This window comes from Macaca nemestrina, chromosome 4 (assembly GCF_043159975.1).
Source record: "Macaca nemestrina isolate mMacNem1 chromosome 4, mMacNem.hap1, whole genome shotgun sequence".
Lineage (NCBI taxonomy): Eukaryota > Metazoa > Chordata > Mammalia > Primates > Cercopithecidae > Macaca > Macaca nemestrina.
The window spans coordinates 17013081-17036374 of NC_092128.1; the positions used below are offsets into that span (position 1 = coordinate 17013081).

At 40.0% G+C, this 23294-nt stretch overlaps 1 protein-coding gene across 5 annotated transcripts in view; it reads right to left on the reverse strand.

Moving 5' to 3' along the window:
* LOC105471255 (maltase-glucoamylase) overlaps nt 1-23294 on the reverse strand; it is a 157696-nt gene that overhangs the window by 99820 nt on the left and 34582 nt on the right. For 4 of the 5 annotated variants that reach the window (XM_071094351.1, XM_071094348.1, XM_071094349.1 and 1 more), the window contains 18 exons: nt 22224-22308; nt 20766-20883; nt 20301-20472; nt 18862-18978; nt 18167-18321; nt 16509-16593; nt 14944-15000; nt 14264-14388; nt 11477-11565; nt 9055-9104; nt 8470-8637; nt 6842-6994; nt 6299-6499; nt 4376-4530; nt 3547-3715; nt 3186-3282; nt 2339-2451; nt 1058-1183 (listed from right to left, as the gene is read on the reverse strand). In XM_071094351.1, coding sequence (XP_070950452.1) covers nt 1058-1183; nt 2339-2451; nt 3186-3282; nt 3547-3715; nt 4376-4530; nt 6299-6499; nt 6842-6994; nt 8470-8637; nt 9055-9104; nt 11477-11565; nt 14264-14388; nt 14944-15000; nt 16509-16593; nt 18167-18321; nt 18862-18978; nt 20301-20472; nt 20766-20883; nt 22224-22308 — 2235 coding nt within the window. The remainder of the gene's footprint in view (nt 1-1057; nt 1184-2338; nt 2452-3185; nt 3283-3546; nt 3716-4375; nt 4531-6298; nt 6500-6841; nt 6995-8469; nt 8638-9054; nt 9105-11476; nt 11566-14263; nt 14389-14943; nt 15001-16508; nt 16594-18166; nt 18322-18861; nt 18979-20300; nt 20473-20765; nt 20884-22223; nt 22309-23294) is intronic. The other variant, XM_071094350.1, reaches the window with a different exon arrangement.

Sequence of the window (23294 nt, forward strand, 5' to 3'; positions counted from 1 at the left end):
GTGGAATTCCAGACAGCTTCTTGTTGATGCTTTCAAATCCCAGCTCTGCCATTTGTTAGGTACAGGTGCTGGGAAATTCACTTAATTTTTACAATGTTCAGTGATAAGATAGAAAAAAATTGAAGTCAGCATAAGATAGGATGAGAATGTGTCTCTAGCATGGCTATTCTGAGGATAAGAAAAAACACTGTTTGGAAAGTGCTTTGTAAATTGACCATATCAGGTGTGATTGTGATGACCTTCCCCAAGAGGCTGCCCCTGGTATCAGTGGTTCACGTTGAGGAAAAATACTGTTAATTATCCAAGGCTAGTGGCAAATCTACTACAAAACAAAGTAAAGATGTATAGTTGCTTTGGAATCCTGAATCTTGAGGGTAATCATACACAACATTCTTCCTGAGACTGTCATATTGCATTTCACAATCCACTAATGGAAACACTATGTTCCACTAATGGAACAATTGTAAACAATGGAAAAGTGGGATAAAATTAAATGTGGGATGGTTCATGGGATCATTGTCTGATGACTGGGTCCGCTCCTGTCCTCTCCGGAAGGATAAGGTTTATTTCCATATGTATGTCCCCTGCAAACTCATCCCAGGATCTGTGTAATCCATCAGTTATTAGCTCAGAGCTGATGCAGGAACTGAGGTTGTATTCACATATACAATTGTCTGATCAATTTGTGGTTAGTCTTTTCAAGAATTAAGTAAAAGAACTGTGGGATATCATTTATTCTTATGGAACCAAGGACGTTTTGACAAATGTTTTGAAATCATGTGAAAGAAACGGAAGAAAGCATGAGATATCAGAAAGAGCCCTGGAGCCAGCCTATCCCCCTCTCTGGGAAATCACAGTGAGTCTTGAGCTACCACCTCTAGAGGATGGAAACAAGCACCCTTATCTGTATTACTGTGCTGGGGTGAGGCTAACTGTGATATTGTCTGAAAAATAAGCTTTTATCTCTATAGAATCCCACAAACATTAGACAAATGAACCCCGACACAGAGGCACCTGGGTTACTTATGAAACTCCAGAGCCATGACTGAGAACGTACATAAGGGATCTGGGCGGCCACCATCTCATCATACAAGCTGACGATCTCAGAGTCGTTCTGGTATCCATAGCGACACAGCTGGAAACCCAAAGACCAGTAAGGTACCATCACAGGCCGGCCAATCAACTAGAAAAAATAGACAGAAAATATTAGTCCTCAGAAAAGAGACACCAGATTAAAGTTTTACATCAAGTAATAAGAATATTTTTCGATGCCCAATCTAGACAACTGAAAGCTTTCTGCTAGACTTAAGCTCCTTCCTAAACATTATGGAAAATCTGATGTTACTCTGTTCCTAGAGACACTGTAGGTAACTCATTAAGAAGCCCAGAATCAGAGACAAATGCCTGGCTTAGCATAGAGGCTCCAGTCTTTCCAGCTGTGTGACCTAAGGCAAAAATTAAATAAACTCTTAGTGCTTCAGTTTCTTCCTCTGTAAATAAAGGATAATAATAGCATCTGCTTCACAGCATTCCTGTGAGGCATGAATGAGTTAATATGGGTGAAGTGCTCTAACATGCAGCAAGTGATAAATCAGTGATGTGCACTTGGTAGTATACAAGCGTCTGTTGTTGCTGCCACAACCACCATGGTCGTGGTCACCATCACCATCATCAACGCCAACATCATCACTATTTTCACCATCACCACCAGTAGCATGATTGTGCCCCCACCACTATCATTACCATTATCAATACCCTTCACTACCATCACGACCAACCTACTACCACCCCCACCACCATCCCCAACATCACCACTATCATCACAACCACTATCACCAACATCACACTCCTCACACCACCCCACTGTCACCACCACCACCATAACCACCACCATCATCACCATCACTACCACAAACACTCTCCTCACCCCCACCCTTGTCACTATCACCACCATCATTATCACCAATACACCCATCACCACCACTACCACCACTATCATCACCATCACCATCACTACCACTACTACCACCATCATTATCACCATTCCCACATCACTATCCCCACCATCAGCCCCTACCGCCACCATCACCACCACCACCACACTATCACTACCATCACCACCACTAGTACCACTATAACTTCTGCTCTTCTGCAATGCTTACAGAGGCTGTACATTTAATGATAATCTGTATGTGTTTATTTTTTCTTATTCTATAATCTCTCTCCAACAAAGACCAATATTTCCAGTTATCATCTGAGAGTTACACTAATCGATGTGGGCTCTGGCATCCAGAATGTGCTGTATAAGTGCTTGATAAAGAGCTGGATTTCCCCCTACCTCCGTGTACTGCTGGGTGACAAGCTCTGGAGTTGGCCCCAAGAACACATAAAAGTCCAGAACTCCCCCTGTGGTACGGTATGTCAAGGCAGGCAGGGGCTGGAACGTCACGTCTGAAAAGGAAGAAAAATGCCAAGCCAGATGGAAACCTTCCACATCACGAATCACCCCTGAAATCCACACATTCTCCATCTTCCTGCTCCCTCCCTATCACAGAGTGGTAAGAGCAGGCATTTTCTATCACACTCACACAGAACTGAAGAAGATCAGTGGAAGTCTACAGGTCCTATTCCTGGGTTTGATTCTCTTTGGGGTACTTTACTATATTTTGTCACTCTTCTCTTATAGAATTTATTTTTTACATTTCAACTTTTATTTTGGATAAACAGATACACGTTCACATTTGTTACATGGGAATATTGCATGATGCTGAGGTTTGGGGTAGGAATTCTGTTACCCAGATAGCAAATACAGTACCTGGTAGGTAATTTTTCAATGTACCATAAACCCTCATATACCCAGATTAACTTCTCTGACCCACAGTTTTACCCTAATTCAAATTATATAACTGGCTCCCATGAGCTGGCCTCCAGGATATTTGGGACCCACGTGGTGTTACTATCCTTTCTTATGTGATTTTTACCAAAATAAGAATTGGGTTAAATCCTCTTATCACATGATCCTATACTGAAATAAACAGAAAGGCTAAACACAAAGAAAAAATAAACACCAATGCCCATAAAATGAAAATTTTGACTTCAAGGAAGAGTTAGGCTAAACACATTCTAAACTGACTCAAGCATGATTGGTAGCCCCCCAAAATAAGGGAGGCGCTGGACGGCCTTACCCATGGCATTGCTGTTCAGCAGGAACACTCCGTGGGCACTGCCATCCTCCTCCAGCCCCATGTAGTAGGGGTGGACCCCATAGGAATTCTTCTTGTACTGGAGAGTCATGGGGAGAAGCAGTAGGAGTTTAAAAGACATCATGCCTGAGGAAAAAACTCAAGGAACATGTGCTTGCTGAGATAGGTCTAGTTTTCTCCATGAAATCCATTAAACACATGAAACAAAGGAGCCTGAGAATTGGCCCACTCGTCTAAAACCAGAATGAGAGGACCAAGTGGAGTTTGGGAAGATGAAGCCCGAAGCCTGAGTAGTGTGGGTGGAGAGAAGCAGAGACACAGATCCCAAATGCTCTGTCCTTACCCCTGGGGGCTGGTCTCGGGAGAACATCCCCCAAGTGTGCCACTCCAAGTCTCTCCTATAGGATGTGTGCTCAGTTTCCCCAAAGCCATAGAGGTACTTGGAGGCAAGGCGGGTGGAGATGCGGATAAACATGTCATTGAAGGTGAAACCAAGGAGCTGAGAGTCCCAACTGAAACACAAAAAGGCAGATTTAAAACAGAAAATGGGCTTTTCTCTCTGCTTCCAGCAGCTGACTTTTCAAGGACAACAAATGCGTGATTTTTATCCAGAACATGTTCATCTCCAAAACAAAACAGATACTCAGTTTGATTAAAATATCATAGAAATCCTCACTAAAAGCCCAGGAGTTTTTCTTCATTCATCTGTTTCCCACTGTCACTGCCTCCTTTCAGTGGTCCTCCACAATAAAAAGCCAAGCACCCCTCACCATCACAGCTGGGTACACGCCACACCAGCACCACCTTCCACCCTTGCACCCCTCAGCGCATTTTCTACATAGCACTCAAAGTGATGTTTACTTATTATTGGTTGTCATGAGAAGAGAACTCTCAGCTGTCTATAAGGAGCAGCACCTCCTCTAGACAAGACACCCCATAAACATTTGTTGGATGAATCCTCAGGCACACTCAACTGCCTCAGTAATTATTTCCAGAATGCTAAAGATTTCCCATGAGAACAGGTCTGAAGGAAACAACTCATCCATGGATCTGGAAGTGGACAATGTGATGTTTGGAACCAGGATACATTCAAGGACGATGGACCTGGCAGCACAGGACCTTGAGAAGGCACAGGTAGACATCAACTCTGAGTCACACTAGAAACCACTCACATTATAGTGCCTGTACTCTTGCGGCGAATTTCAATCCCAAACGGATTCTTCTTAATAAGGACATCATAGAGTTGACCCTCAGGGGTGCTGGAGGGCACCGTGGGTACGTTCAGAGGAACTGGAACTTCATACCGATTGTTGTTGGGATCATAAATCTAGGCCAGAGGAAATCGATTTTAGGCAAGAATAGTATTCTTGAAACCTATACCCTTAGCAGAACCTTTTTTATTTTTGGACAAAAAGTTCAGATGCTATCTTTCTGTCTTCTTTAAGTTTATGATATCTGAGATTTAATTAATATATCAAGTAACAATGTCAGATTAAACATTTTTCTGTCATTTCTCCTTATTAAGGCCTTTATTACATTAATATACTCTATGGGACATTGGTGCTAACATGGAAAATTATTCTCAAATCAGTGTGGCATTTATGAATATGTTGCTGGTTATTTTCTGGGGTATATGAGTATATAAAAATACCTGAAAATTTTTCTGAATTGAAAAAAAAAACCTGTCTCCCCAAAATGAAATCTATTTGATTAAAATAATCAGAACGTCCTTGCTGAAGGTGGTATCTAAACCGACTCATGAGTACCTACTACATCACTGCCTGACACTGCACAAGACAGTAGGGATGTGAGCTGAATAAGGAAGTGCTACAGTTTTACAAAATTCACAAGCAGATGAGAAGTAAAATAGAGCAGCTCACAACACCTGGGTGATGTGTGCTAAGGGAGAGCTATGTAGAAGTGCTGTGAGATTCTAGGGAAGGAAATGCCTAACATTGTTTCTGGGAGACTGAGATGGTGTCATGGGAGAAATACAGGATGAGTCTTAAAAGCTTGGTAGTCATTAACCAAAAAAAGAAAGGAGATCAAGTCATACTGGTGAAGAATAACAACCACAGAGAAATGTGGGCCAGAAACAGGCAAATATTTTGGAAACAGCTACTCTGTGTTCAAGAGGTAAAGTAGGCAATGGTTAAGGCTAGAACTCCAAGGAAGTTCATTCATTTAAAACCCACTAGGTGCCTACAACATGCTAGTGCTATGATGAGGATACAGACATACAAGAGCATCTTCCCTGCATTAGAGGATGTACAGGAACTCAGAATTCGGGTTGATGACAGATTGTTAAGAATCTTTCAGGCAATGCAACAATGTCTTGATCACTTTCACTTACTGTGTCAATAACATCACACCGCTAACTATCTGCCAGGCTCTGTATTCGATTTCAGAAGCACAAAGAAGAAAGGGCACATTCCTGTCCTTGAGAAGCTTAGTTTAATAGAGAAATAGACATAACAGCTGGCCCACTCCTAGTCCTTAGATGTAATTAAATCTTGGAAAGGAATGAAATTACTGCATACTGATGGCTATATACAGAAATCTCAAATTCAGTATCCCAAAATGAATATATCATCTGACATTGATCAAGCACAAACCTTTTCAGTATTCCTATTCCAGTTAATGTCAGCACCATCCATATTAAGAGGTAAGATACCAACACGGTCATCATTCTTGATTTTCCCTCTCCATTGTCACTTGCTTGCAATCAACCACCAGATCCTATAACCCAACTTTCTCAACCTCAGACAGATCCACTCTTCTCCACCTGCATTCCAGTGTCTTGTCCAAACCTAATCCCTCAACTGACCTGCCTAACTAGTAGCCTCCTGACTTGTCTGTCTGCATACACTCTTGCTCTCCCAACCATTTTCCTAACAGTAGCCACAGTAATCTTTTCCAAATGAAAATCAGGGCAGGTCTCATTGCTCCCTCAATGATTTCTCACTGCTCTCTGGATAATGATCTAGTCTATTGTCGCATGATTAACTTATTTTAGGGTTCTGTGACTCGGACCAATAAAAGGTAATGGGACTGAAAAGGGTCTAATCACCACCTGATACATGTACTGTGTTTACCTTGAACTGCAGCATTTCATTCTTATGGTAAGTGACATCCAGGCGAAGGGGGTTCACGGGTGTGGAGGGGAAGGCACTGGCATACACGGAAGACTTTAAGGAGATGTCAGCTGTGGCCCCATGTGAATTATATTGAACATTACTGACAGAGTATAGATCGTTGACAAAATAGCAAAAAGGGACCCCAGAAGAATTGGATGCCTGAAAAGTAAGGGTAAAGTCATAGATCAGCTCAGCAAGTGGTCTTAAAGTTCTCTAACCTAAACAGGGTTAATAAAGTCATTTCATACGACAATAAAACAAGCCCATCACTGATCACTTGGCAATAACATAAATTTAAATTCCTGGTCTCCAAGCAAAATATTCATTTAAAAAAGTTTCACACACATCCCCACCTACTCTTCATATCCAGACCATGTCCCTTAAGAAGTCCTTTCTTTCTATGGATTTTAAGTAGTTATGTAAGTACTACTGCTATGTTTAAGAAACTAGAGATTAGGTGTGGAGGATGTTCATGTACATGAACCCCAGCAGCATGGTTACCTCCCAGATACAGCCACGGGCAGCACAGTTTTCTGCAGAAGCCCCATTCTCATCAGGGTAACAGTCTATTTTTTCATCATCCCTTATCTTTATATCCCACTCCACTGTGTATGCTTCTCCCAGGAGAAGATTGATGTCTGTGATAATGGCAACCTGTAGGAATGCAGAAATCACAAGGAAATTCATCTTTAGGAGATAGGCCTTGCAAGATCTGAGGCTTTTGTTTTTCAAGAAAAAAGAAAATAGAAATTAGACCAGAGTTTCAACCATCCAACCAACATATGACTTGAGCTCATAAGAAGAGAACTGCACACTGGGGGAATCTACTTAGCAGCAACAGGGCAAATGTCTCCCCTCTAGTAGAATGTTGTCCATAGCATAATGAAAACAATTCGGTCAGATAAAACCTGTCATGATCACTCCTTATTCTTTTCTGCTCTGACTCCTCTTAGCCCTCTGTGTCTTGTTAGGAAGGCTCTCTTCTGCACTTCCTCTTCAGCATGACACATGGTGTCACCCAAAGTGAGCTGATCCCCTTGCTCTCCAGTCCCCAAACCAGTATCCCCCATTGGCGTGGAGTGGTAGAAAGATCACAGCAATAAGAATCATATGACCTAGTCATCATGCCCACATTTCTGTAGAATGTTGGACAAATGATTTTGTTTATTAATTTTTAATTTTAATGGGTATACAGTAGGTATACATATTTATGGATTATATGAAATATGTTGATTCAGGCATACAATGCATAATAATCACATCAGCGTAGGTCAGGTATTCTGTTTCATTTATTTGGGTTTCAATTGTAGCAACAGCAAAATTGAAAAGTTGAAAAAAATTTATATTTCTTTCCATTTCTAACGTCCCAGCCTCTTCATTTCTCTAAGCCCAAAGACTCCAATTTTGAAAACTTCCTTTAATACCATTAGTTCTAATATTTAATATTTTTCTATATATTTTTCTTATCTTTGATACTTCTTTAAACAGCACTTCCCAAGTTAAAGTTCTCACTTGTCTGGAGTAATAAAATCACATTCTAAAATTATCATCCTTCTCCCAGTCTCCTCCCAGTCTAAACCATCTTATACTTCCCTGTTCTACTAGTCCCCAAAACCCACTCTGACTCCCAGCAATGCTCACACACAGTAGCACAGCCTTCATTCAAGGATCAATGTGAGGCCCTTTGACAATTAAATCAAGTTGGTACCTAAGACCCTCCAAAATCTGACCACAAGTTTCCTATGCAAACTAGCCTATTTTTCAAAACTGAAACTTATCTATGCTATTCCAGTCATATAATTTTCACAGGCTAATAATGTAAGGCTGTTCCCCACTTTCCTAACTTTGCTCTTCTTGTGTCTCATCATAATTATAATTCTACTTTTGGGAAAAGTAAGTGGAACCAGTTAGAGAGAGAACATTGAGAGGCAGAGAAGAGAATAAGAAGGTAAACACCCAACTCATTCTAGCTCTGGCCGCCTCATATATTTCCCCAGTCCTCTAACTTCCCCAAAACAGGCTTCAAAGTTGCTCTGTTCCTTCAGGAACCCATGAGACCTTGGTAAGAAGGAACACCATGATACTATGGAGAATTCTCAATACACCATCTCAACAAAATGGGCTTTTACCTTCAGGTTAGAATCATAAGTGACTGTAGGAGAAGTCTGACTTGGGATACTATTGTGTTTCACTGTAACATTGCTAGGTTCCTCTGTCCCAAGAATTTTAATCTCATTAAATGCTAAATTATTGGGGTCCTTGTAGGTTGATTGTGAAATATTCACCTCCAAGCGGTTCTGCAAAACAATTAAGTCCAATTATGCATAAAGGTATGCCTGTAATACACAGATTCTCAAGTCTCTCAAATATTCCATTCCAGACCGGATACCCCCCACTGCCCTGGATGCCTCTCTGCTTTCTCTACTAGTGTGTGCTCAAGAAGCACAAAATTATTTTGATAATCCTCTAATTTAAAACAATCATAAAAACACAGAGACATTTAAAAACTGTATTTAAAAACACTACTTGCTATATGAATGCCTCTTTTTCAAAACTTCGATGAAATCATAAATAGAAATGTGCTCACCTATAGCCAATAATGCATATAAATTTACAAATACAATCACGCATATACAATATACACAAGCACAGATGTGCTTGCTAATGATCAGTCCAAAGCCCACACCTAAGATTCATAAAAGTATGCTACTTACTTGAGTGACAGAAAACTCACATAAAAGATACACTTTATTGGCCACAGTATCTGAAAGTGAGAGAAAGACAAGTCAGATTCTAGCCTTCCCACCACAGAAGAAAAGATTTCACTTGCCACTCCTTTCAGCTATGTCTTGAGGTCGCACATAGCAGTTTTCCTTTTCTTTATGGATGAATAATTTTCAATTGTATATATGTATCGCATTTCTTTATTCATTCATTCATCAATGTACAATTAGATTGTTTCTATATCTTGGTTGTTGCACATAATGCCATAATGAACATGGGAGTGACTATCTCTCTTAAAGACACTGATTTCATGTCCTCTGGATATCCACCCAGAGGTGGGATTTCATGAGATTGTATGGAAGTTCTGTTTTTAATTTTTTGAGGAACCTCCATACTATTTTCCATAACAGTTGTAACAATTTACACTCCCACCAATAGTCTAAAAAATTCCATTTTCTCCACACCCTCGCCAGCACTTATCTCTTACTTTTTTTACGATTTCCATGCTAACAGGTGTGAGGTGATATCTCACTGTGATTTCTGACTTGCATACCTGTGTCATTTAGTGATGTTGAGTATCTTTTCACACACCAGTTAGCCACTTGTATGTCTTCCTTGGAAAAACATCTGCTCAGGTCCTTCACCCAGTTTTTAATTGGGTTATTTGATGTTTTGCTACTGAGTTGCCTGAGTTCCTTATTTTTTTATATTAATCTCTTCTGAGATATATGGTTTGCAAACATTTTTATCCGTTCTGTAGTTTGCCTTTTCACTGTGTTGATTGTTTCTTTTGTTGTGCAGAAGCCTTTTTGTTTGATGTAATCATGCTTGTTTATTATTTGCTATTATTTGCTATTTTTCCTTTGATTTTGGTATCATATCCAAAAAGTCATTGCCAAGACTAATGTCAAGGAAGTTTTTTCCTGTTTTCTTCTAGGAGCTTCACAATTTCAGCCCTTACATTTAAGTGTTTAATTTTACATTGCACAGTAGCAAAGATATGAAAACAACCTAAATGTCCATCAATAGACGAATGAATAAAGAAATTGTGGTACATATATAGAATAGAATATTATTCAGACATAAAAAGAAGAAAATTCTGCCATTTACAACAGCATGGTTGACTCTGGAGGACATTATACTAAGTGAAACAAGCCAGAGACAGAAAGTCAAATACTGCATGGTCTCACTTACATGTGAAATCTAAAAAAGTTAAGCTCCTAGAAGCAGACAATGTAACAGTGGTTCTTAGAGCCTGCAGGTGTGGAAAATGGGGAGATGATGGTCAAGTACAAACTTCTAGTTATTAGATGAATAGGTTCTGGGGATGCAGTCTACAGTATGGATGGTGATGGATGTGTTTTTTAAAATAGCTGTGGTAACCATTATACTATGCCTATATATATATTAAATCCTAACATTGTCCACTTTGGATATATTTCATCTTTATTTGCCAATTAAATATTTTGCAATTAAAAAATAAATAAATATTTAAATCTACATATTGGATTAGATGGACAAGAGTCTCCAAGGTCAAGCCATCGTTTTTCCTTCTCTTTCCTACTGGAACATTGCAAAGCTTCCCTTCCAAAGGCTTCCAAGGCATACGCCTCAAGGGAATCTGTTTCCTAAACTTGAAGCACAGGAATTGTTAGTATACTGGACCCACAAATACTAAAAGGTATGGCTAGGTGAGTACACACTGGAACAGTATATTCTCACTGCCTCACTGGCAGGGGCATGATTTCTATATCGCCAACATTTGCTCATAAGAATTTTGGGAGGAAGACATTAACATTGAATTACAGGAACAGTCTTGAAACCATCTCTTCTAAGCACCCATTGACAATAAAAAGAGAGCCTATTGGCCAAGCGTGGTGGTTCACGCCTATAATCCCAGCACTTTGGGAGCCTGAGCCGGGTAGATCAAGAGCTTAGGAGACTGAGATCATCCTGGCTAACACGGTGAAACCTCGTCTCTACTAAACATACAAAAAATTAGCCAGGTGTGGTGGTAGGCACCTGTAGTCCTAGTTATGAGGGAGGCTGAGGCAGGAGAATCACTTAAGCCTGGGAGGCAGAGGTTGCAGTGAGCCGAAATTGTGCCACTGCACTCCAGCCTGGGCGACAAGAGCAAAACTCCACTGCAAACAAACAAACAAACAAAAGAGAGCCTATTATTGATATCACTGGCCAATAGAAGAATTGTCAGAGATAGAAATGTATTTTTCTTCCCTTTGTAGGTCATCTACCACTACCTCTGAATGGTGCAACCAGAAACAAAATACTTCAGTGACTCTTGCTGCTGTGCCTGCTGAGATTTCTCCCACAGCTCAATGACCAGCAGGAGGGAAGGACCATAAGTCACAGGTGCGGGTTTGGAAACAGCAACATGATTGTAACAGCGCTCACCCTTCGTTTCCCCATCATCCCAGAAAAGTTCTCCTTTTGCTTCTTTGTTCTCATCTAGGGCAATGATAAGACCAAGAGGGTTCTTTCGACTGTGGGGAACAAGATTCAAGAGACAAAGACAGGAGTCAGAATTTTGCCAACTGAGCTGAGAATGTTTCCATCAAATTTCAAATTGAAAAAGTTACCAGCAGCAGATGGTTCTGCTTTTCTTCAGGCACAAACACAAAATTGACAGGCTCCCCTATCTTTAATATCAACAGTGTCACAAGAGATAGAAATACCCCAAACATTAGCAATAACATCTATGTTGGAGGTAAGAATTTAAGCACCAGAAGCTCTTCAATAGCTCAAGTAAAAGCTGCTTCTGCAACTACTACTTAGAATACAGACTATGAGAAGAGAAAGAAATCTTAGGCAATAACTGGTTCAGTCAGATCATTTTAGCAATGATGCCCTCAGGAGAACTGTCCAGTGCTATGAGGAAGATACAGTTTCACCTGCCTAAGGACCATTTATACCCAGAAATCAACAACATACAATAAGGTCCATCTATTTAGTAGTAACTTATCTGATTATCAGGTATTAGTTTCTTTTGAAAGAAAAACAAATCATTCTAATGATCTACTTTATAATTTAGAATAAGAAACACAAAACATTACTCAAAGACATGGTGAAGTAGACAGACAGAGAGGAAGAGGGGGAGAGAGAGAAATTTTTATTTGGAATCTCTCCTCATTCTGTCACTCCTCTAGGCAACCTCCAAGTTTCCTGCTCTTCTTGTTTCTTCTCTATCTGTCACTGGACTCACATTCTCCATTGTATTATTTCACAGTTCAGCCTTTCACTATACAAGAGTTAGTTTTTATTATTAACAAAATCATCTGCTTTCATTAAATATTCATGTATTGAGTAGCAGTTATTTCTAGGAAGTCAATGAGATACAAAAATTAATAAATCACAAGTCCTGACCTGAATGACCTTAAATATTACTGGAAAAACTAGGCACATTCATTTAAAAAATGGAGGTGGACAGTGAACACAACACAAAAGTTAAGATATTCTAGGAGTCCAGAACCACAGTTCCAGAAATATGGTGGACTGGATATTCTTCTGGAGACTTACCCAGTAAAATATTCCCTGATCCTAGATAAATTACAACACATATTCCTGTTAAAATATTGTTGGATTTGCAAGAAAGTAAGAAATGCATCCAAGAGACCAAAACAATAACAGGATAACAAAACACTGAGTTAAAACTAAAAGGGTGCTTAGTAAGCAAAACCCAGAATCTCCGTGCGGCAAATTCCCATAGCAAGGTTAAAATTGGGCTACTAAGCCTAGCAATCCAAGGTAGAGAATGTGAACCTCTGATTCCCACGTGAAGCCGGGATCTTGAAGGAAGCTAACGTAATGCCAGTTGGAGGCAATTCTTGGCTTGCAAACAGAAGAGAAGGCAAATCATCTCTGGAGGAATGACACCCACATTTATAAGATTATCATAGCTTAAAAAAAATAAGATCACCGAGCACACAAGGTAATAAGTCAACATGAAAGAAAGTCAGCAAAGGTAAGTAACAATAGACTTAGATTCCCCTAAACATTTTAGATAATAAAATTTTCTAGCACAGAGTATACAACTATTATTGAAATGCTAACAGTATTAAGGAAGACAAAATCTTCTAAGGAGCAAAATATATATATATATATATGTGTGTGTGTGTGTGTGTGTGTGTGTGTGTGTGTGTATATATATGTATATATGTATATATGAAATGACCAGAAACTTGGAAGTGGCAGTGCTTCCTCTGCTGGAAGATTAGGGAAAGATTTCTTGCTGCTGAAATGTAAGTTTCATTCTGATCATTAAGAATACACCAGGGCAAAGATGTTGGAAAGGATAAATTCAAAAGCCCAAATGCAGTAAAATACATAGGTATGTCTGGGAAATAGCAGGCTTTTGGCATAGCTGGTCTGTATGTACATGAAGGTATGGCAGGAGATAAGAATTGTTAAGGTAACATGTAACCAGGTTGTGGTTGGTTTTAAATACCCTATTAATAGAAGACTTTGGACTTAAAGCCTGGGAGCAACCAGTCAAGATGTTCATTTTGGAAAAATCAATTTGGTATCACTGTGCAGAACAGCTTGAAAGTGAACAATTCGAAAAAGGAAGCCAACTGGTATTGGATTTAGGGACATTTTCCATTAGCATCATAAAAAGTCTACAATTTGGAAAATTAAAGCAGTAAGAGAGGTTCAAAAGAAAAGACAGGTTTCTGGCTTCCAAAGAACTCCTAGTCTACTAAAGACAAGTAGCCTAATACTCTCAAAAGCATGAAGATATAAATGCGTACCTCTTTAGTACAGATGGAATCTATTGTTTTGGAATCAATTAAGTATAAAGGAAAATTCAGTGACTTGGAGATTTGAGGTTTGCAGAAGGTAATGTTTGAATCACAAGAAAGAAAACTTAGTGGGAGAAAAGAAATACGAAGTTGAAATTCTAGGAGGGTGGAAATTGAATCTTGACTCTCTAGAAAAGAGAACAAGTGAGTCAAGAGTAAAGAAACACGGATGCACAGTGTGGCCAAAGCAGACAGAGGGATCAACTGACCTGGTTTGCCCAGAATCAAGAAGCATCCCAAGGAAAGGGACTTTTGGTGCTAAAACTGCAACAGTCCTGGCCAAACAAAAAAGGCTGACCACCTGGCTGTTAGTTTCAAAAAGAAATTCAAAGGGTTTCAGGAAGGATATCAATTCTTAAAGGACACTCCAGCCATGCTATACCTGGCCAGAGTGGTTGTATTTGGCTGCTGTGTGGGAAAGATGTAGCCTCCTCGAAGGTGAAGTCCAATTTTGTCTCCAGGAAGTTCCATCTCGACTTTTTGCTTCCTCCATCTCACTTGGTTTCCCTGATGCATGCAGATAAATCAAACACATTGGCATGACAGCATATTGCCCTCCACTGATTATCTATGTGCCAAGTGATCCACAATTCTCTCCCTTTTCCAATTAGTTGAATTATAGTCTAGCCAGGCAATCAAATAACAGAAGGAAAAAAATTAGGAATAACATGTTCTGCCACCAGTTGGGGGTTTGTGAAAACATTTATGCCATGCTGAGGCTACTTGATACATATTATATAAACTGATAGCTCTAAACAAATAATCCGATTCCTGACCAAGCTCACGTTGTCCATTAGTTCCTCCAATATTCATTTATGAGATACTATGTCAGCCTCTATCTTATTGCTGAATAAAGTATATGAAGGTATTTTTTCACATTTCATCATGACTGATGTTAGGGATTTAGGTTGACTTTACCCAGGTTCTGCTATGAAATTACAGAAAACACTACAAAAATACTCCTCAGCAGGTAGATGGATGTTTCTCTCTCGGGAAAGGTAATTTGTCTATGCAGCTGCAGCTACAGTCTTAAGGAGTAGAAGAAAAGTCAAAGCTACTCACAGTCTCGTAGTCATACCAGACAGCATCAGGCACATATGCCATCACTTTCTCTGCACCCTGAAATTAAAACAGTATAGTATCCCCTGAGGGAAATAAAATGGATTTCTTTTTATTATCTAGGGAACTTCTTAATCATACACAGAGAGGGCAGGAATGCCCTTTCCATCCTCTGTTATTATGCCTTTCTTCTGCTTCTCCTCTAATACAAATAATAGAAACTATAACTTGGCAACCCAGAGAGAAATCTCAAATGTAGCCACATTAGGAATAATAATAATAATAATAATAATAAAACATGTGTGGTGATAAACATTCCACCTTTACATGATTATATCATTCAATTTTCCCAACATTCCCAAATGGTAGGTACTATTATTATTATTATTATTATTACACCTCTACAGATGAGAAGCCAGTACAGCTGTCACCCCTGATCACACAGGCTCAAAGTGGTAGAGACAACAATCACATCCCGATCTGCCTGACTTTAGAGTGAGTGTTGGGACTGCTCCATCCTGTTTCTGCATCATGGAGCAAGTCAGGATCTGCTATGAGAATCCAAAAACAAATAGGACCACTCCTGATATAGTTTGGATGTTTGTCTCTGCCCAAATCTCATGCTGAAATGTAATCCCCAGTGTTGGAGGTGGAGTGTGGAGGGAGGTGACCGGATCATGAGGGCGGATTTCTCATGAATGGTTTACACCATTCCCTTGGTTCTGTCCTGGCGATAGTGAGTGAATTCTTATAAGATTTGGTTGTTTAAAAGTGTGCGGCAGCTGAGCGCAGTGACTCATGCTTGTAATCTCAGCACTTTGGAGGCCGAGGCAGGTGTATCATCTGAGGTTGGCAGTTTGAGACCAGCCTGGCTAACATGAAACCCCATCTCTACAAAAATACAAAATTAGCCGAGCATGGTGGCAGGTGCCTCTAATCCCAGCTTCTCGGGAGGCTGAGGCAGGAGAATCACGTGAACCTGGGAGTTGGAGGTTGCAGTGAGCTGAGCTTGTGCCACTGCATTACAGCCTGGGCGACAGAGTGAGACTCCATCTCAAAAAAAAAAAAAAAAAAAAAAAGTGCGTGGCAACTCCCCCCACTCTCTCTCTTGTTCCTGCTTTTGCTATGTGACATCCCTGCTCCCCTTCACCTTCCTCCATGACTGTAAGCTTCCTGAGGCCTCCCTAGAAGCTGCACAGATACCAGCATCATGCTTCTTGTAAAACTTTCAGAACTGTGAGACAATGAAATCTCTTTTCTTTGTAAATTAATCAGTGTCAGGAATTTCTTTATAGCAATGCAAGAACAACCTAACATAACTTTTAAATCTAGAGTTTCCAGTAGATGCTTCTAAACCGGTTGGGAACTTGATCGAGGGAAAAAAAAATTCTAGAAACAAAAATATGTAATTACCAGATGTCTAGCTTCTCAAAATCTAGCACACTCTCTTCAAGGCTGACTCAGTCCCAGATGTCAGAAATGAGTTTGGAATAAGGAGGAGAGAGGAATTTGCAGGGCAGCAGGAACAGAAGCGGAGATCCCTAGTGTATCTCTGTGGGAACACTTACTTCATCCAGAACTGGAGTGATGAGGAGGCCGGGCCCCCATAAGAACTGTTGGTGCACATCCCAAGTGCTGTTGTCCTCATAGAACCTGAAGACCAGAGAGACAGTTCACTGAGATTTGAGCCACTGCCAATGAGATTTATCGCAGTTCTACTCACAACCTGTTGAAAGCATACAGGCCGCCTGCCCGGGCAAACCTCCCAAATTATTCTGACACCTACTCAAGCCCCTCTGCACCCCAGGACAGATTCCCCTTCCCCAGCTTATGTCTCCTATTCTTCCCTCAGGATAAACAGATGTTTCTATCCAGTATGTATGCTAGGAAGGTCTCAGGCTGTAATTCTATTTTCCATATCCCTCCTTTTTAAAAAAAGTAAGTTGAGATCTAGATATCTGCATCAACATGGATAGAACTGGAGATCATTATGTTACATGAAATAAGCCAGGCATATAAAGACAAACATCACATGTTTTCACCTATTTGTGGGATCTAAAAACCAAGAATTTATGGATACAGAGAGTACAAGGATGGTTACCAGAGGCTGGGAAGGATAGTGAAGGGCTGGGAGGGAGGTCAAGATGGTTAACAGATACAAAAAAAAATAGTTAAAAAGAATGAGTAAAACCTACCATTTGATAGCAAAATAGGGTGACTATAGTCAATAATAACTTAATTGTACATTTAAAAGTAACTTAAAGAGTGTACTTGGATTCTTTATAACTGAAAGGATAAAGGCTGGAGGGGATGGATACCCCATTCCCATAATGTTCTTATTTCACATTGCATGCCTATGTCAAAACATTTCATATACCCCATAAATATATGCAACTTCTATATACCCACAAAAATTTAAAATTAAAAAATTAAGTTAAATAATCAATACATTTCATAACTTCAGCTGACGATCAAGAAACTGGATCTGATCATAAAATATACCAGATAATTTAACATTTTACTTTTTTCTCTTTCAGGATATCTTCCTTTTAAAAAGAAATTTCATGAACAGACAAAAACTTCCCAAAGTAATGAATATATGATAGCTTGATATGTGCCTGAGGGCCTCATATGTCACCCACATAAGGGAGTTGACTGTATTTTGACAAGAAAATGCTCTTAAGTGCCTTGTTTTAGAATTAAATTAGAGATGTTCATTGCCTGAGAAATAAGAATTCTGAAATCCTACAAATCCTTTATAATAGCCTCATTTGTATTTATATTATAGGCTCATTCCTATAGCTTGAACATATTATATCTGTTCTATATAATCTGTTATATATAATCTGGCATTATAGTGCATTACAGACAAGACCACCACAGTCAAGACTTCAAATCCTTTGAATTAAGACTGAAGAAACTAAAGAAAAAATGATTTGCCTAAGCTATAGAGTGAGTTAGTGAGCAACAGAACAAAGAAAAGACCTATAGTCCCATGACTTTTAGTCTAATTCTCTCACCAAAATGGAACAGGCGAGGTTTACAAATACCAACTAGGTATTCCAGTTAGATACATAAATGAATAGAGATAGATAGATTACAGATATAGATATAGATAGATATGAATAACTGCCCGAATTGTTTCGGTTTTCACTCCGATATTTGATGATATAGTCAATGTCACTCCAGATGCATTAATAAATTAGAGGAGGTTAGGTGAACTTACTCATGCAAAAGGGGCCTGGCCACCGTGTCCCCTCGGCTGTGAGCACGGAAGAAGAGGGTGTATAGGTAGGGCAATAGAGTATAGCGGATGTTAAGGTAGTGCCTGGAGGAATTCAACAGCAGGGAGTCAGCTCCAAAGGAGGCAGGATCCTGGTCCTGGGAGGAAATAGGAGTTTGCAGTTGTGGTTTGGCTGCAGGGTATCAGAAGCACCTGAGAATTCCAGACCTCATTCATCACAACCAAGAATTTCCCTCCTGAATGACAGAGGCCAAGGTTGCAAACCTCGCTTCTGAGCAGTACCAAGTAAGGGTCTCTCCTTGGGTTTTCAATTCATCCTGCCTCCCTCGTTCTTTAAGATTCCTCTCTTGGGAGGCTGCAATTTAAACAATTTTGAAGTATTTCCTTGTTTGCTTCTTATTTAAAAGCAAACAATGTAAATAAAGTGTACAGAAGTTTGATGAAAGACCTTTACAGACACACCATTTCCTTGAATGCAGCAGTAAATAACAGGCTGAGGCCATTGGACATTTCGATGATACAGCACAGGTTCTGGTTAATTGCACATGATGGTGCAAATCAGAGTAAGTGAAGACCAGGTAAGAGGTTGGTTCAGCAGATCTCTTGGCAAGGATGCAAACAGATCTAGTCCTAATGTACGCCAAATTCATTCTGACTCTATTTCCTAGGAGCCTTACCTTGAAGCCTTGGCCATTGTGATTTCTAGAAAATGGATAAAATGCGCCCAACTGCATCCACCGCCTACAGAGCTCCTCAGGGGCATCCAAGGCAAAGCCACATATGTCAGCACCCACCTGGAAGGACACACAGACAACAGGTATACCTCACTTCCTTCCACCACCCTCCTTTGCTTTCCACCAGGGACCTCCCAACTAAACCTTGCTTAAACTTCCTACTGAGAAGGCTAGGAGGGTGGTCAAAGTTCGGTCATAGCCTGTGTCCACTCTTGAATGCTGGATGACTTTGAGTAAGTTACTCAATCCTTCTGTGCCTCAATTTCCTCATTTTGTCAGTGAGTATTAAATTACTACACAGATATTTAGTAAATGAGTGAGATAATGAAAGTAATACACTTTACATACAAGAGCTTTTGGATGTATAGTACCTAATAATACTGCTGATATTATTATTTTGACCTCACCACTGTCAGTATTATTTTTCTAAAGCCTAACTCTGACCATGTCACTCACCTATTAAAAAATCTCCAGGACTTCCTTGCTGTTCATTCTTTTAGATCTTTAAAACCTGGTTCCAATCCATCTTTTTAGCATCATTTCTCATTCCAGTCCCACACAGCAATCCTCATAGATATATCAAATAATCCCCCTTCTACTGTTTGTGCTCACTTTTATTTCTCAGTGTTAAAATGAACTTCCCCCCTCATTAGTCAGATGAAAAAATACTCACCTTTCAAGGTTAATCTCAAATGTCATCTTTTCCATAAAGTGTCTCTTGACTCCCTGCCTTGATTCCTTTTGTCCCTCATAATTTTGTCAGATAAAACTCTTTCTCGGGATCTCCCGTAACATTTAACTCATATGTCCCTGTTGGTCTTTTTACCCTAGTTTGTCATAATTATTTGTTTACACATATGTCTCCTCTTACTAAACTGTAAACCCTTAGGGCAAAGAGAAGGTACATCTTTACTATATTTATGCTTTCCTTCCCCTCTCACCATGCCTACTCTGCTCAAGACCTTGAACATTCTAAGAGCTCAATTCATAAATATGTTGGATTTAACTAAAAAATGCCAAAGCCTGTAGGGTGCTGGCAATGTTATACTTCTTCATCTCGGCACTAAATACACAGAAGTGTTCAGTTGGTGAAATTCATCAGCTGTATTCTTAAGGATACATACACTTTTCTGTATAAAGTATGTTACACATGTTATACTTTAATAGAAAGATCAAAGTTACACCTTCTGTCTTCATAAGGCAGTACAGGAAAGAATGGTATGGTATCAAAGCCCTGCTGATGTGGATGAAACACATGCTCTCAAGACATTAAATTCCCAGCCATGGCAGGCAGGAGAGGGGAGCTTTGCAGCTTGAAAACTTTCTAGAATGAGGCTACCTGGGAATTCAGGTTCATAAGAGAGCTTGAGGTAGCAACTCACCATGGGGATGCCGAAAAGGTTGAACTCAAGGACACCAGGGATGGACCATCGCAGGTCATCCCAGGTGGCGGTGTTGTCTCCTAACCAATGTGCTGCAAACTTGCCAGAACCCGCAAAGGTAGAACGGGTCAGAATGAAGCTTCTGTTATTAGGGAACACAGTCTTGGCAGCTCTAGAAAGGGAGAGAGATTTAAGGAGCCAGTGTGAGATCTTAGCTTGTCTCAGTCCAGGGGATACAGAAACAATACCAAAGACATTAAAAGTGAACAACCCACTCTCTTCCAACTCTCTTTCGGTACAATTAGAGTCCCTGTGGGGAGCATTCTGTATCATTAAATATGTTTTGTTTTGCTTTGTTTTGTCTTAAGAAATTTTATGCATTAGCCCCATAATCTCCAAGAATTAAAAACATACATATATTCTTTATATTCAATAATTAGCAGGTCGTAGCCACAGTGGTCTTACTCTGCTGTGGCAACCGCCATGGAGTAGCCATACAGATTGTGAACGTCATACTGCTTGCCCCAGTGCTGCACTGCATCCATACAGAGAGTCTTGCAGAACAGGTACCCATCCAGGACTCCTGAAACCAAAGCGGGATCAATCAGCGACAGCCTAAGTTGCACATTTCCTGCTCCTTGACTATCACACAATCCGACATGACAGCACCCCAGGCAGACACTCTTGTGGGCATCCTGCAGTCACACTGCTCCCTCACTATGAGAACGCTATCCACATGGAGTAGTTCCTCTGACATATAAACGAATTCTGCTGACTCACACACATCCTCCCACCCAAGCTCTCATGTGATTAGAGGCAGACACTCGGAAGCAAAAAGATTCAGTCAGCCCTGAGGTTCAATCTGAATTCTCCAAACTGAGCTAAGTTAAGTGGTCCAAGAATAGAAATGCTGAATGAAAGTGTAAATTAATTTCTGACTCCTTCTCTCCCCTGATCATGTATTTTAGAGAATGATTTCCAGTCTCTCCTGTATTCATCTGTTCCTCTCTGCTCCCACTGCACCACTCTGGTTGAGATCCACATTATCTGTGGACCTTAACTATTACAGTAGCTTCGTCATGTCTTATTTACCTCCCATGTATCTATTTCTAGTTCACACTATATATTAATACCAGGTTCAAATTTCCAAAACCATCTGACTACCATGCTTCTCTCTTACTAAAAGACAAGTAGCTTCTAACACCAAAAGAATAAAATATGAACTGTTTAGCCTCTTATCCAAGCCCCTTAGCATTTGATTCTAACCTACCTGCCCCAATTTCCTCTCTTCCCACCATATTGAAGCCTTCATAAGTTATTATCATCTTAGCAGTTTTTTCCTCTCTCAAGATATAATTTGTCCTTGAACCTCCAGCATTCTTTAAACTATGGCCGATCCTATGATTCCAAGGCCACACCCTAAGAGATAGTGTTGTCCAAAGTTCAGTCAAAGCTGGGTATCATCACGTTCACTGACTTTGACCTCCCAAGTCACGAGTTCTGTCTTTTCATCCTGTGGCTCAGTTCTTCACACTGTGGACATGTCAGACATGACCCTCACCTTAAGACCAAGGCTGTTTACCTGGTGTCTCTCTAGTAAACCCTGGCCTGCGGGTGTATATTTGAGAATGACATAAACTTACCACTAGCCTCTGGCCTCTACACCATATCCTCTCTAGATCTTCCCTAGCAATAGCTTTGACTGTAAGTAGAAGTATTACATTGCCCCTTTTGAATTTGTGCCTCTTTTAGGAAAGCATAGCATGTTTTTATTTTCCTTCCTAGTGTTTCCTTACCCACATTTTTCTTTTCCTATGCACACTTATGAACAAATTCCCTTGTCAAATTTTTCGGATCTGTCCTTATGAATTTATAATATGAAATACACATTGCTACTTTAATCTGCTGACCACCAAGACTTACTGGGAGTGAATGGGGGATTATTTAGGTTGTTTGTGGAACATCCTGAGACCGAACCATCAACAAAGTTGGAGACTTCATTCATATCCTGCAAGATGAAGAGCAAAAACTATTAAGAAAAAGTAACATGTTATCTTATGATGTACTGATGGTGTCTTTTTTTAATTAATCAGATAAATTATCACAGATATTTTAAGGGAGTATTTATATATATGGAATAGAGTGGGTGTTCTTGTCTACCCACTGAAGGCTTCATGAAGAAGGTTCTTAACATTTCTTCAAATAATATGCCTATAACTGTTGAAAATGAACAATTCCCAAACATATCAGGTGAAAAAAATTTCAATTTATATGACATGTTTCAACTTATACATTTTCCATATATCAAAATAGAACTGTAAATACATACACATAAAAATACATATAAACATATATACACGGAGAGAAAAGGAGGGAGAGAGCACATGAGGGTCTAGAGAAATGCATTCTAACATATCGATAATAAATGTCTTTGGTTGCTATAATTTCGGAGGATTTTTGCTTTTATCTTTTTAACTCTCTGTATTGTTTGAATTTTCTACAGTTCTGTTAGAAAAAGAAAAAGTTTCAACTCTGGAGCTCCCTAAATTTTGCTAACCCTCGGCTGGGTTACTTTCTTTCACCTGACATCATATGACACATTTGTCTTTTTTTTTTTTTTTTTTTTTTTTTTTTTGAGATGGAGTCTCGCTCTGTCGCCCAGGCTGGAGTGCAGTGGCCGGATCTTAGCTCACTTCAAGCTCTGCCTCCCGGGTTTACGCCATTCTCCTGCCTCAGCCTCCTGAGCAGATAGGACTACAGGCGTCCGCCACCTCGCCCGGCTAGTTTTTTGTATTGTTTAGTAGAGACGGGGTTTCACCGGGTTAGCCAGGATGGTCTCAATCTCCTGACCTCGTGATCCGCCCATCTCGGCCTCCCAAAGTGCTGGGATTACAGGCTTGAGCCACCGCGCCCGGCCGAGACATTTTTCTTTACCACAGGCATAGTTTGTTCAAGCACCTGAGTGCTTTGGCTCTGATCAATTTGTTCAACATG